The sequence below is a fragment of the Oryctolagus cuniculus genome, chromosome 17 (assembly GCF_051225735.1).
Source record: "Oryctolagus cuniculus isolate XC-2025 breed Fujian yellow rabbit chromosome 17, ASM5122573v1, whole genome shotgun sequence".
Lineage (NCBI taxonomy): Eukaryota > Metazoa > Chordata > Mammalia > Lagomorpha > Leporidae > Oryctolagus > Oryctolagus cuniculus.
The window spans coordinates 34836192-34850856 of record NC_142883.1 but is presented as its reverse complement, the minus strand read 5'-3'; the positions used below and the strand labels follow the sequence as shown (position 1 = coordinate 34850856).

General features: G+C 41.3%; 1 protein-coding gene across 1 annotated transcript in view; it reads right to left on the bottom strand.

Annotated features, from left to right (window-relative positions):
• Window positions 1-14665, bottom strand: part of DHX40 (DEAH-box helicase 40) — a 48602-nt gene that overhangs the window by 7366 nt on the left and 26571 nt on the right. Inside the window, exons 12-14 of the mRNA XM_008271199.5 lie at window positions 14139-14296; window positions 2329-2443; window positions 1727-1835 (exon numbers count right to left, since the gene is read on the bottom strand). Coding sequence (XP_008269421.1) covers window positions 1727-1835; window positions 2329-2443; window positions 14139-14296 — 382 coding nt within the window. The remainder of the gene's footprint in view (window positions 1-1726; window positions 1836-2328; window positions 2444-14138; window positions 14297-14665) is intronic.

The following is a 14665-nucleotide window of genomic DNA, read 5'->3' as shown; positions in this document are numbered from 1 at the left end:
TCCAGGCCAGCTCTCTGCTATGGCCTGGGAGTGCAGTGGAGGATGGCCCAAGTGCTTGGGCCCTGCACCTGCATGGGAGACCAGGAGAAGCACCTGGCTCCTGGCTTCGGATCAGTGCAATGTGCCAGCAGCAGCGGCCATTGGAGGGTGAACCAACGGCAAAAGGAAGACCTTTCTCTCTGTCTCTCTCTCTCACACTATCCACTCTGCCTGTCAAAAAAAAAAAAAAAAATATATATATATATATAAATAGAAATGCTAATTGCAATTATGCTGAGTAAAAGAAGTCAGACGCTCCCCCACTCCAAATACATATTGTATGATTCCAAGTATATAAAATCCTAGGGAATGCAAACTTATGTATAGGGACAGAAGGCATATCAGTGGTTGCCTGGGTAAGGGCAGAGGGCCTGGGAAAGGAGATGGATGGATTACAAAAGGGGGTGGAAGGGGCTGGCAGGTAAAGCTGCCACCTGCAGAGCCAGCTTCCCATATAGGCGCTGGTTCGAGTCCTAGCTGCTCCACTTCTGATCCAGCTCTCGGCTATGGCCTGGGAAAGCAGTAGAAAATGGCCCAAGTCCTTGGACCCCTGCACCCCTGCACCAGAAGAAGTTCCTGGCTCCTGGCTTCAGATCCACGCAGCTCCAGCCAATTAAGGAGTGAACCAAAGGATGGAAGACCTCTCTCTCTCCCTCTGCCTCTCCTTCTCTCTCTGTGTAACTCTTTCAAATAAATAAATAAATCTTTAAAAAGAAACACAAGGGGATGGAAGGTGATGGATATGTTCACATTATCTTGATTGTGGTAATCATTCATGGGTTTACACAGATGTCAAAATCAGACTGTACAATTTAAATATTTGCAGCTTACTGAATGTCAACTTTAGCTAAGGGTTTTTTGTTTGTTTGTTTGTTTTTAATGTTTACTACTTGAAGAGAAGGAAGAGCAACCAAGAGAGTAATTGAGAAACAGAAAGACCTTCCATCCATTGGTTCACTCCCCAACAGCTAGGACTGGGCCAGGCCAAACCCAGGAGCACAGAACTCTATCCTGCTCTCCTACGTGGGTGGCAAGGGTCCAAGAACTTCAGTCATGATCTGCTGCTTCCCAGGATGCATTAGCTGGGAGATGGATCAGAAGCAGGGTAGGCAGGATTCAAACTGGCACTTTAATAGGGGACGTGGGCACCTCAGGTGATAACTCACTGCCCATAATGCCACCCCAAATAAAGCTATTTTAAGAATCTTCATTTCTGAAGATGAAATTCCTTTATTACTGGGGCTGGCATGGTGGCAAAGAGGGTAAAGCTGTCATCTGCAATGCCAGCATCCCATATGGGCGCCAGTTTGTGTCCCAGCTGCTCTACTTCCAGTCTAGCTCCCTGCTAAAGGCCTGGGAAAAACATCAGAAGATGGCCCAAGTTCGTGGGCCCCTGGAACCCATGTAAGAGACTTGGATGAAGCTCCTGGCTCCTGGCTTTGGCTTGGCCCAGCCCTGGCTGCTGTGGGGCTGTAACTCTGACTTTCAAATAAACAGATGAATCTTTAAAAACAAAATTCCTTTATTATTACTATTATCTGAGAGATGGTTATCAGTAGAATAAAGTAGAAAGGGAGGGTGGTAGAGTAAAAGGAGGCGTAAGAAGTAAATGAACATCAATGAAAATTCAATATGAGATATATAGGTCCAAAATGCTACTGAAGGGAAAAACCATGATTACAATCACCTGTTTAAGCTTCCTGATTAGTTCCCGAAGTTGAGCCTCCACACGAAATGCAGAAAATAAGCACCTCCAATGAATCCAATGCTTCTGGCACCACGAAGCTGGGGCTCCACTGCAAAACAAAAAAACTATTATCTTGAAAATGTCTTCTGAAGTGAAACACAGCTTAACATTCTCATTTCTACTACAGACATAAAAACCCATTAGCTAATATCAACTCTCTTATAAGATCTGTCCAATCCCCAAAAAAGCATATTAGTAAATTTGAAAAACCAATTAATGTAGGGGCCTCTGTTTATATGAAAAAATAATTTGTAAATGGATTTCTTTGTAAACACATATTTAAATATTACTTTCCCATCTAAGCTACCTATATAGAAGCAAAATTTTATAATCAAGGTCATTTTCAGGAAAGGTTTGGGAGAGAAGAAAGAAGACAATCAATATTATATAATACATGCTTACTAAGTTAACAATAGTCACCTGAAAGATAATTTCCCTGATGTTCAAAATACCAAGGTGAACATTATCCTCATTGAATCTTTCTGTCTAAAGTCGCAAAGTACACATTACAGTTATATATCAAAAAGGACTACTTCACATACCTTGATTTGCATTGTTCAAAGATGACAGCCAAAGTTGCAAAGTCATTAAATCCTCCAGCCTTAGCTGCCAATTCTCGATGTCTCTGCTCTGCTTCTTTCTGGTACTCTGGATCAACTAAAAGAATTGGAGAAGCAATATAGTTCAAGTTTATATTAAGTGCCCATATTTCACTTTACTTTTTCAAGCTCATTAAAATAAAATCTGCCTCACTTACTGGGGTGGAATAAAACAGAACTACATTAATTCTTCTTGTGGTGGCGGGGAGGACAGGAACTTTGTTTCCAACTTTTCTTTGGCCATATTTTGTAGATTTTTATCAGAACAGCAACATTACTTCTCCCAATACATTTACTTTGACTCTAAAATAGTATTTAGAATTTACTTTTCAAATTAGTTTTTTTAATTTTAAGAGTAATCTATGCTCATAGTAAAATATACATAATGTTATAAAGAGACAAAAGGCAGAGAGACAGAACCAGAGAGGTCTCCCATCTGCTGGTACACTCCTCAAATGCCTGCAACAGCCAGGGTAGACCAGGCTGAAGGCAAGAGATGGGAAGTCAATCAGATCTCCCATTTGGGTGACAGAGACCTAAGTACTTGAACCATCACCAGCAGCTTCCCAAGGTGTGCATTAGCAGAAAACTAGAATCTGGGCATTATGATATGGGATGTGTGTGTCCCAACCAGGTAAGTTTTAACCACTGTGCCAAATGTCCGTCCCATGAAATAATCATTTTTAAGGAGAGCTGAGACTCCAATCCAGAACTCAAACCCAACCACTTTACTATGGCATGCAGGCCTCTAAGTTGGTATCTTAATCCCTATGTCAAATGCCTACCCCATATGCCTTTCTTCGTGAAATATCTGTTTTTGTTTTTGTTTTGACAGGCAGAGTGGACAGTGAGAGAGTGAGAGAAAGAGAGAAAGACCTTTCTGTCTTCCTTTTCCGTTGGTTAACCCCCGCAATGGCCACCCCGGCCGGCGCACCGCGCTGATCTGAAGCCAGGAGCCAGGCGCTTCTCCTGGTCTCCCATGCGAGTGCAGGGCCCAAGGACTTGAGCCATCCTCCACTGCACTCCCAGGCCACAGCAGAGAGTTGGACAGGAAGAGGAGCGACTGGGACAGAATCCGGTGCCCCAACCGGGACTAGAACCTGGTGTGCCGGCGCCGCAGGTGGAGGATTAGCCTATTGAGCCGCAGTGCTGGCCAATCTGTTTTAAACAATTGTCTATTTTGAATTTTTAAAAAAACAAATTAATTCATCCTTTCTTCTGCCAGCCCAAATCTACTGTTTAACCCTTCTAGTGAAGTTTTCATTTTGTTTACTTAACTCCAGTGGTCAATTGATGATTGATCAGAGGTTATAACTAAGCATCTTAAGCCAATGGCATTTTCTCTCTTTCAAACAAATAAATTTAATAAACCAAAATAATTAAAAAACCCAATTAATTAAAACTGGCAAACATCCCAGAGTAAATTCAGGTTAAATATAGGAAAGTCTAAACTCGTGTCACACAGTTGTTACAATATTAGCAAGTTTATCTTCTGACTAAATGACAGTTTGATTATCCATCTTTACTTTCCCAGAACAGTCATTTTAGTTTATTAATTGTCCTCAGGTAAGATTCCATTATTAGTTTTATATCATGCAAATAGGTAGACGCCACTGAGGCAAAAACTAAAAATAAGAAGCTGAAGCAGCAAAAAAAGGCTATGTCAGCTGCACTGCTGGTGGTATATTTTTCTACATAGCAATCAATCAGAAAACAACTACTACAAAGAAAGTGTTTCAATAGTAACAGTCTTCAAAGATAAAGCACAGGAATAAGACTATCAACAGATATATATATATATATATACATATATGTTTTGTTTATCAAAAAAGATCACAATTATAACATTTAAAACAAAAACTTTATAACCAACCCAGTGTTATTTTAAATTTGTTTCATTTTAGGATAATGCTGTTTAGCAGAAAAAAACTGCTCTCTCTCTCTACTATCTGACTTACAAAGCAACAGCAATACTAGCAGCAAATACTACTGAAAAAGAGGTTATTGTTATTACATTGAAAGAATCCTCATTTTGTTTTTAAAATCTTAATTCATTTTTCTGATCTGAGAATATCAGCCAGGTAAAAAAGTAAGTAACAAATTCGGTGACCTATAATGACTAAGATTCAAGTCAGAAAGGATCACTTAACCTACAAAGGCTGTACATGTACTTTGAGGCAGGACAGCTACCGCACACTTTGGGTGTAACAAGATCTCAGGAAGTCACATGCTCAAAAACTGAAGATGCATCTTGCAGCAGCAAGTTCGTGATGACTCAGGTTTAAAGGCCTAGGTCACTTATGTATATATTAGGAGTATCTTAGAGAATAAATAAGACACTCATGGAAGTTACTGCCTCTAGGAATCAGACTTAGGGCACATTTAGGAAACATTTACTTTTCACTTAAGTCATTTTATATTGTTTGAATTTTTAAAAAAGATTTATTTATTATTTGAAAGGCAGAGTTACAGAGGGGCAGAGAGAGAGAGAGAGAGAGAGAGAGTCATTTCATCCACTGGTTTACTCCCCAGTGGCTGCAACAGCTGGAGCTAGGCCAACTGGAAGCCAGGAGCCAGGAGTTTCTTCCGGGTCTCCCACGAGGGTACAAGGGCCCAAGTACTTGAGCCATCTTCTACTACTTCCCCAGGCCATAGTAGAGAGCTGGATCAAAGAGGAGCAGCCAGAATTGAACTAGCTATATGGGATGCTGGGGTCAGCCCTCTATATTGTTTGAATTCTTAACTATACACATATATTGGGAATGGTGGTATGAAAATTTAGATGAAACTTCTCTTCCAGAGACAAACATATTAAATTAGAACAGGCAGGTGTTGTAGCACAACAGGTTAAGCAACTGCTTGGGATGCCTGCATTCTACACCAAAGTGCCAGTTCAGTCCTGAATACTTTGCTTCCTATTCAGATTTCTGCTAATGCATCCTACTGTAACAGACCCAGATGGAGTTTTGGGTTCCAGGCTTTGGCCTGGTCCAGCCCTTACTGTTGCAGGCATTTGGAGAATGAAATAGTGGATGGAAGATCTCTCTCTCCCTCTTTTTGTCTCTCCCGTCTTCCCTCCCTCCTTTCATCTCTTTGACTTTCAAGTAGTTGAAAACTAAATAAATATGTTTTAAAAAATAGGAAAAACGACCAGACACAATCATTGAAAGTCTTTAGACACTGATCAAAGGACTTAAAACAAATCAATGGAATTCAGTAAGAGTGAGAGGGATCCCATCCCCCTATAGCTGTGTGTGGAAGAGCTTGGCAGCCTGACAGTAGCATCTTTTACTTTACTCCTAGTTCCTACTCTGTAGGAAGATTAGGGCAGAAGAGCTAAGGAAGAGGCAAGAGTGCAGTCCTTGATTCCCTCACATGTCCAGATTTGTCCCTTATTTGTCTGCAGCCCATTAACATCCAGAGATCACGTCTCATTAGGCTTTTTACTAAAGATGTACTGGTAGACATAGCACTATTGCCCACCTAACAACTCCCTAACCCCGAACTTCTGCTCCACAGGCAGAACCCAGGTAGCGCAGCAGTGAGGAGTAGACCACCAGCCACTGCTTCATAACACAAAGGTCATTCCCAGAGGAGGATGGAGACAACCACTGTCAAAGACTGTTAATATTTTGTCTCCACTGAAGTGCCTGTTTTATCTGGATCAGGCTGTAGGGCAATCTATACCCACAAAACTGTCAAAACAAAACAAATAAACAAAAAAACACAGTAGAGCAATCAGCTAGTAATCAGGGGAAACTAACAGCTTGACGGGACACCAAGAGAGGCATACCAGTCAAAAATTTAAGAGAGGTAAGTGAAGAAGACAGAGAAGCCTGCTAAAACCTAGTGTTATGAATGACTGTGCACAGGCCCAAAGTTCTTCTGAGGAGTGAAGAATGTATGAAGCTCTGTTCCTTGCCTCAACACAGGACAAACTCATAAACTTCTTCAATCAAGAAAGTAGGCTCCCACCAACACATCACAGATCCAAAGGTAAAAAATGAAAACATCACTAGCTCAAGATGCTTAGTTATAACCTTTGACCAATCATCATGTCACCACTGGAGTTGAGCGGTAAGCAAAATGAAAACTTCACTAAAAAGGTTAAATAGTAGAAAGGATTACTGAATTTTTTAAGGCAAAACATGGGTAATAGATATTTTTAAAGATTTTTATTTATTTGAAAGGTACAATTACAGATAAAGAAGAGACTGGGAGAGACAGAGAGAGACAGAGATCTTCCACCCACTGGTTTACTCCTATATGGTCACAATGGCCCTGGCTGGGCCAGGCCAAAGGCAGAAGCCTGGAGCTTCTTCTGGGTCTTCTGTGTGTGTGTAGGGGCTCAAGCACTTGGGCCATCTTCTGCTGCTTTCTCAGGCACATTAGCAGAGAGCTGAATTAGAAGTGGAGCAGTAGGTTCTTGAACTGGCGCACATAAGGAATACAGGCATCGCAGGCAGAGGCTTGATCTGCTACGCTACAACACTGGTCCTTGACAACATATTTTAACAAATATTTCATTAAGAAAGACAGAGAGGGCTGGGCATTTGGCATAGGAGTTAAGATGCCAACTGGGAGGTCTGTGTCCTGTATCAGAGTGCCTGGATTCAAGTCCGGCTCTGCTCCCGATTCCGGCTTCCTCCTACCCACATGATAGATCGGGACTGAGTTCCCTGATCCCAGCTTCAGCCAAAGCTGGACCTGGCCCAGTCCCAGCCATCACAGGCATGCCAAGGAGTGACCCAGCAGATGGTAGCTCTGTGCCTTTCTGTTTCAAATAAGTAAAATTAAATGAAAAAATTCTAAAAGATAAATGGCCAATAAACACATGAAAAAGTTGTTCAACATGCTTATTCATTGGGAAAATAAAAATTAAAACCACAAAGAGGTTTAAAATAGAATGAAAATGACTGGCAATACCAAATATTGAGGACACGTGCAAGCTGTACTCTCAAAGACTGATGATAGGGTTTTTTTTAAAAATTATTATTATTATTTTGACAGGCAGAGTGGACAGTGAGAGAGAGAGAGAGACAGAGAGAAAGGTCTTCCTTCCGTTGGTTCACCCTCCAATGGCCACCGCGGCCAGTGCATCATGCTGATCCGATGCCAGGAGCCAGATGCTTCTCATGGTCTCCCATGCGGGTACAGGGGCCCAAGGACTTGGGCCATCCTCCATTGCATTCCCAGGCCACAGCAGAGAGCTGGCCTGGAAGAGGGGCAACCGGGACGGAATCTGGCGCCCCAACTGGGACTAGAACCTGGGGTGCTGGCGCCGCAGGTGGAGGATTAGCCTAGTGAGCCGTGGTGCCGGCCATGATGGTAGGGTTTTAAAATGGTACAACCACTATGGGAAAAGTTGGCAAGTTTCTTAAACATATACCTACCCAATAGCATAGCAATTTCTTTGCTAAATTTACCGTATCTAAAAATGAAAATATATATCTATAAAAGACATACACAAGAATATTCCAAATAACTTTACTTGTAAATAACACTATAAATAAGAAAAAATCCAATATGCACCAACAGGATGCTACATAGACCAAGTGTAGCATATTCGTACAATGGAATGCTATGCTACTCAACCATAGAAAGAACACAGCACTAATACATACCACAGGATGAATTCATCTCACGTACATTATGTTGGCCAAAAGTGGCCAAATAGAGAAAAATACATATTGTATATTTCTTATTTATAAGAAGTTTCAGGAGAGGGAAAACTAAACTGAAAACAAAACAAAACAGAAAAATTGCTAACTGGAGGTAGGTGCAGTGACATATGATTGAGGAACCATCCTCAATCCTAAAGAGAACAATCTAGAGCAATAAAATTGCCCTGCATGTTGACAAGGGTGTGGGTTACACGGGTGTATGCATTTCACAAAATTCACTGAATTATATACCTAAGAATTAAATATTTCACTATATGTAAATTTTACCTTAAAAAACTATTAACAGCAGTGTAACATGGGATCTCTTTCTCTTTTTTTAATTTTTAATTTTAGAGGCAGAGACAGAGACACATTTGGTGGTTTACTCCCCAAATGCCTATAATAGCCAGAGCTGCACAAGGCTGAAGCTAAGGGCTGGGAACCCATTTCAGGTCTCCCATGTAAGTGGTAAAAATCCAGCTACTTAAGCCATCATATGCCACCTCCAAGAATAAACATTAGCAGGTAGCTAGAATCAGTAACAGAGTCCAAACTTAAAACCAGGGACTCAGATATGAAATGTGGGTATCTTTTTTTTTTTTTTAAAGATTTATTTATTTATTTATTTGAAAGGCAGAGTTACATAGAGGTAGAGGTAGAGGTAGAGGTAGAGGTAGAGGTAGAGGTAGAGGTAGAGGCAGAGGCAGAGGCAGAGGCAGAGGCAGAGGCAGAGGCAGAGGTAGAGAGATGTGTCTTCCATCTGCTGGTTCACTCCCCAAATGGCTGCAACAGCCAGAATTGAGCCGATCCAAAGCCAGGAGCCAGGAGCTTCTTCCAGGTCTCACACACGGGTACAGGGACACATGTGCTTAAGCCATCTTCTACTGCTTTCCCAGGCCACAGCATAGAGCTGTATCAGAAGTGGAGCAGCCGGGACTACAACTGGTGCCCATATGGGATGCTGGCACTGCAAGTGGTGCTTTACCTGCTATGCCACATCACCGACCCTAAATGTGGGTATCTTAACTGCTATGCTAAATGTCTGCCCTTAGCATAGCAATTCTGAAACTAATTATATTCTAGGGAAAATGGGTAATTTGAAAATGGACTGTGGATTAAATAACATATTCATCAATATTAAATTTCCTGATTTTGATAAATGTCCTATAGTAAATAAATTGTGTTGTTCTTAGTAAATATAAATGTAAGAATTTTGTGGTAAAGAAGTACAAAGTTTCCAATTTAATCATAAATAATTCAGAAAAAATGCATATATATAGTATTTATATAAACACTCTCTCTCTCTCTCTCTCTCTCTCTCACACACACACACACAGAATAGTAAAGCAAAGAAGGCAAAATGTCAAGAATTGCTAGAGGAGTTAAGATGCTACTTTGGGGTACCCCCATCCCATACCTGGATTTGAGTTATGGCTTCACTCCTGAATCTACCTCCCTGCTTATGCGTATCCCAGGTAGCAGTGGGAGATGGCTCAAATGGTTGAGTCTCTGCCATCTGTGTAGGACATCCACATTGAGTTCTCAGCTCTCAGCTTTGCCCCAGCCCAGCCCTGGCTGTCATGGGCATTTGGAGAGTGAAACAGTAGAAAGGAGATCCCTCTGCCTGTCTTCCAAATAAATACAATTTAAAAACTATTAGAATTGGAACTCCCTGGTTTTACAAATGAAAAAAATGAAGCCCAGAAAAGGCAAGCCTATAGTCAGATAATCAGGTGCACTCTTGATTTTTACTTCAATACTCCACAGTAATTTTCTGGACTATTTTTAACTAATGAAAACTAGTCCAACCAAAACAATTTAACGGGGGGGGGGGGGGGGGGGGACTACTAGAATCAGAATTTAAAATTCTTTTTCATTTATTTGATAGGCACAATGAGAGAATGAGAGAGACAGAGACTAATCTTCTACCCTATGGTTCATTCCCCAAATGCCTACAACTCCATCCAGGTCTCCCAAGTGTTTGGCAAGGCCCAAGTACTAAGAGCCACTATTTCCTGCCTCCTTGGATATCCATTAGCAGGAAACAAATGGAAGAGGCAGGACTCAAATCCAGGCACTCCTATATAGGATGTGGGCATTCCAGGTGGTGTCTTAACTGCTATGCCAAATTCCTCCTGTAGAATCAGAATTCTGACACTTAAGGTGGCAATCTGTCTGGAGTAGGCAGCACATTGATTAAAATTAATTTTTTTTAAATAGGGAAGTATATTCATTATAATCATGATAATGATAAATTAATGTGGACCAAAAATTCAGTCTACAAAGAATAAAGCCAGTGAGATAACATATTCTATTGTTAGGCTTGATTGTAGACAAGATACAGTGTCTACCCAGAAGCTTCTTTAGAAAAAAAATTACCCCATTACATAAAAGCAAAGTTGACATGTGTCAACATTAAGTTGTGTCTCACATTGACATACCAAGAAAGGAAGGAAACAGAAGTTTAAAGCCACCGAAGCATCAAGAGCTCGCTAAGATACAAAGGCTGAACTACTTTGCTTATGATTCTAGAAAAAACAAAAGTTAATAAATTACTAATTTACTAGAAAAGGACAAAGGTTCATTCTATTATCTTCCTTTACCAATGAAAGGAAATTTACTTTCAGCTAGAAACATTATATATTCCCTGTGCCAAACAACTAAGTTAAAGGATAACAGAACGTAAAATTGTTTATCCTTAGTTTCCTGCCCCAGGGCAAGGCCTATGGTAAATCTTCAACTAATGCTCAGTGAATTATTGAAGATCTAAATAGAGAGGTATTCAATGTATGTGCAGAAGAGACTCAATTCTCCTAAGATGTTAGTTCTTCCCAATTTCATGTATAGATTCAATACAATCCCAATTAAAACCTCAGCAAGCTGTTTTGTACATTTGAATAAACTGGGTCTAAAGTTTACATGGAAAAGAAAAAGACCCAGAACAGACAAAACAATGTTGAATGAGAAGAATAAAGTCAGAGAATTGACCCTACCTAACTTCAAGAGTTACTATAAAGCTCCAATAATCAAGACTATGTAATACTGGCAGAAGAATGGACAAACAGATCAATTGAACAGAATACAGAGCCCAGAAATAGACCCACACAAATACAGTCAAACTAATTTATGATAAAGGAACAAAGGAATTTCAACAGAGAAAGTATAGTTAATGTACTTTAAAGAAACTATGTTGGAAACAGGACATTCAACTGCTAAAGGACAACATTAAAAGAAACTCTAAAAGGGTATGGCAATGACTTTTTAGATACTCTAACAAAAGGCAAGATCTATAAAAGAGATAATTGATAACCTAGCCTTAAAAACTTCTGTTCTACAAAAGGCAATGTCAAGACATTGAGAATATAAGCCAAAGATTATTAGAAAAATATTTATATATGATATATCTGATAAAACATGCAAAGAACTCTTAGCTAGTAAGAAAACAAGGTTTTAAAAGGTATGAACAGGCTGGCACAGTGGCTCACTAGGCTAATCTTCCACCTGCAGCGCCAGTACCCCGGGTTCTAGTCCCTGTTGGGGCGTTGGATTCTGTCCCGGTTGCTCCTCTTCCTGTCCAGCTCTCTGCTGTGGCCCAGGAGTGCAGCGGAGGATGGCCCAAGTCCTTGGGCCCTGCACCCGCATGGGAGACCAGGAGGAAGCACCTGGCTTCGGATCGGCACAGCGCACCGGCCGTAACGGCCATATGGGGAGTGAACCAATGGAAGGAAGACCTTTCTTTCTGTCTTTCTCTCACTGTCTAACTCTGCCTGCCAAAAAAAAATTGCATGAACAGAGACCGGCACTTCAGCGTAGCAGGTAAGGCCACCGCCTGCAGTGTCTACTTCCCATATAGGTGCCAGTTTGAGTCCTGGCTGCTCCAGTTCCTGTCCTTGGGCCCCTAAACCAGTGTGGGAGACCTGGAAGAAGCTCCAGGCTCCTGGCTTCAGATCAGCTCAGCTCTAGCCGTTATGGCTATTTGGACAGTGAACCAGCGAATGGAAGATCTCTCTCTCTCTGCCTTTGCCTCTGCCTCTCTGTAACTCTACCTTTCAAATAAATAAATAAACCTTTTTTTTAAAAAAAGTAATTCAGATAGCAAATAAGTATATGAAAAGATGTTCAATATCTTTTTTTCTAAATGGCGAGCGAGAGGCCTGCAAGGTCTGCAGGCTCCACTTTTTTTTTTTTTTTTTTAAGATTTATTTATTTGTTTTATTTAGAGTTACAGAGAGAGAGAAGGAGAGGCAGAGATAGAGAGAGAGGTCTTCCATCTGCTGGTTCACTCCCCAAATGGCCACAACAGCCGGAGCTGTGCCGATCCGAAGCCAGGAGCCAGGAGCTTCTTCCAGGTCTCCCACGTGGGTGCATGGGCCCAAGGACTTGGGCCATCTTCTTCTGTTTTCCCAGGCCATAGCAGAGAGCTGGATCAGAAAAGGAGCAGCCGGGACTTGAACCAGCGCCCATATGGGATGCCAGCACTGCAGGCAGCAGCTTTACCCGCTACACCACAGTGCCAACCCATCAATATCTTACATTGTCAGGGAACTGAAATTAAACCAGTGAAGACCACTACATACCTATTAAAATGGCTAAGAACACCAAATGCTGGAGAGGATGTAAAACAACAGTAATTAAAAAAAAAAAAAAAGATTTATTTATTTGAAAGAGTTAGAGAGGTAGAGCCAGAGAGAGAGAGAGAGACCAAGGTCTTCCATTCACTGGTCTTCTCCCCAAATGACCACACCAACCAGAGCTGGGCTGATTCAAAGCCAGGAGCTAGGAGCTTCTTCCAGGTCTCCCACGTGGGTGCAGGGGCCCAAGGACTTGGGTCATCTTCTACTGCTTTCCCAGGCCATAGCAGAGAGCTGGATCAGAAGTGGAGCAGCCAGGACTCGAACTTGCACCCATATGGGATGCTGGCACTTCAGGCCAGGGCGTTAGCCTGTTGCACCACAGTGCCGGCCCCCAGATAAAATGCAGGCGGTGGCTTTTATCTGCTATGCAATAGCACCAGCCCCAACAGTAATTTTCTGATTCACTGCTAGTAGGAAATAAATGACAGTTTGGTAACTGACTTAACAAACTCTCCCATAGGACCAGAAGAGAGTTAAAAACCTGCATTGACACCGAAACTTACACACCAACATTTATAGCTGCTATATTCATAACTGCCAAAATAGAATAAAGCACCCAACAGGTCCTTCAGTAAGTAAAGAGGTAAACAAGTACCATACAATGGAATACTGTTCAGCAACAAAAAGAAAACACATGGAAGAATCTTAAGTACATATTGCTAAGCCAAAGAAGCCCATCTGGGGTCGACACGGTGGCGTTAGCAAGTAAAGCTGCCACCTGCAGTGCTGGCATTCCATATAGGTGACAGTTCGAGGCCTGAATGCTCCACTTCTGATCCAGCTCTCTGCTATGGCCTGGGAAAGCAGTGGAGGATGGCCCAAGGACTTGGGTCTCCCTGTACCCATGTGGGAGACCCAGAAGAAGCTCCTGGCTCCTGGCTTCAGATCAGCCCAGCTCTAGCCATTAAAACCATTTGGGGAGTGAACTGAAAGATGAAGGGCCCCCCACCCCACCCCCACCTCTGCCTCTCTCTAACTCTGCCTTTCAAATAAATAAATCTTAAAAAAAAAAAAAAAGAAGAAGCCATCTGAAAAGTTTATATATTATATAATTACAATTATATGGCATTCTAGACAAGGCAAAACTATAGAAATAGTAAAAAGATCAGTAGTTGCCAGGGATTTTGGAGAAGGGATGTCAAGATGAGTAAGTGAAGTAAAGGGTGCTGTAATGGTGGATATGTGTCATTATACCTCTATCAAAAACACATGGAATATACAAGTCAAAGAGTGATCTTTGTAGTTAATAATAGTGTTTCAATATTAGCTCATCACTTCTAACAAAAGCACAAATGAAAGATGTAATAATAGGAGAAAGCATGTGTCTGTGATGGCTTAAGATGATATGAAACCCTTTGTGCTTTCTGCTTCACTTTCATGTAAACCTAAAATGGCCTTTAAAAATAAAGTCTATTAATTTAAAAAAAAAAAAAAACCACCTTATCAATAAACTTACCAGGTCTAATAAAGACATTTTCCACAGACAACATTGCTGCTATTGGAAGTAGGAGATCTTCACAGTCTAGAGAAGCAGCCTTTATTACTGCACATGTCAGATGTGGAGGGAGAGGAAACTCCACCATAGACAAACCCAATCTGGTCACGTGGCCACTCCTGAAGCGAAAATAAATTCTTTAAGCCTTTCTACTTTGGAATGAATACAAGCTTAATGTACCTTAAAGCACCTTCAGACATTCAATTCAAGGAAATCAAACACTGTGCTCACTGGGAAGAGGAACACAAATATGATAAATCTTCCATTGTCAAAAGCCTTAATACAGCCCCCCAAAAATAAACAATGAGGCAGAATTAACAAGTATAATAAAAGATACAAACATGCTAAAGCAGCACAGAGGATGTCCCGAGGAAATATGAGAATGACAATTATCAACCCTTCCCGTATTACACAATAATGAGAATGAGGACTCTGGTTTTCAGTCTTTTCTGTTCCCAGCATAACGCTTCACTGAACTGGTGCTCAGA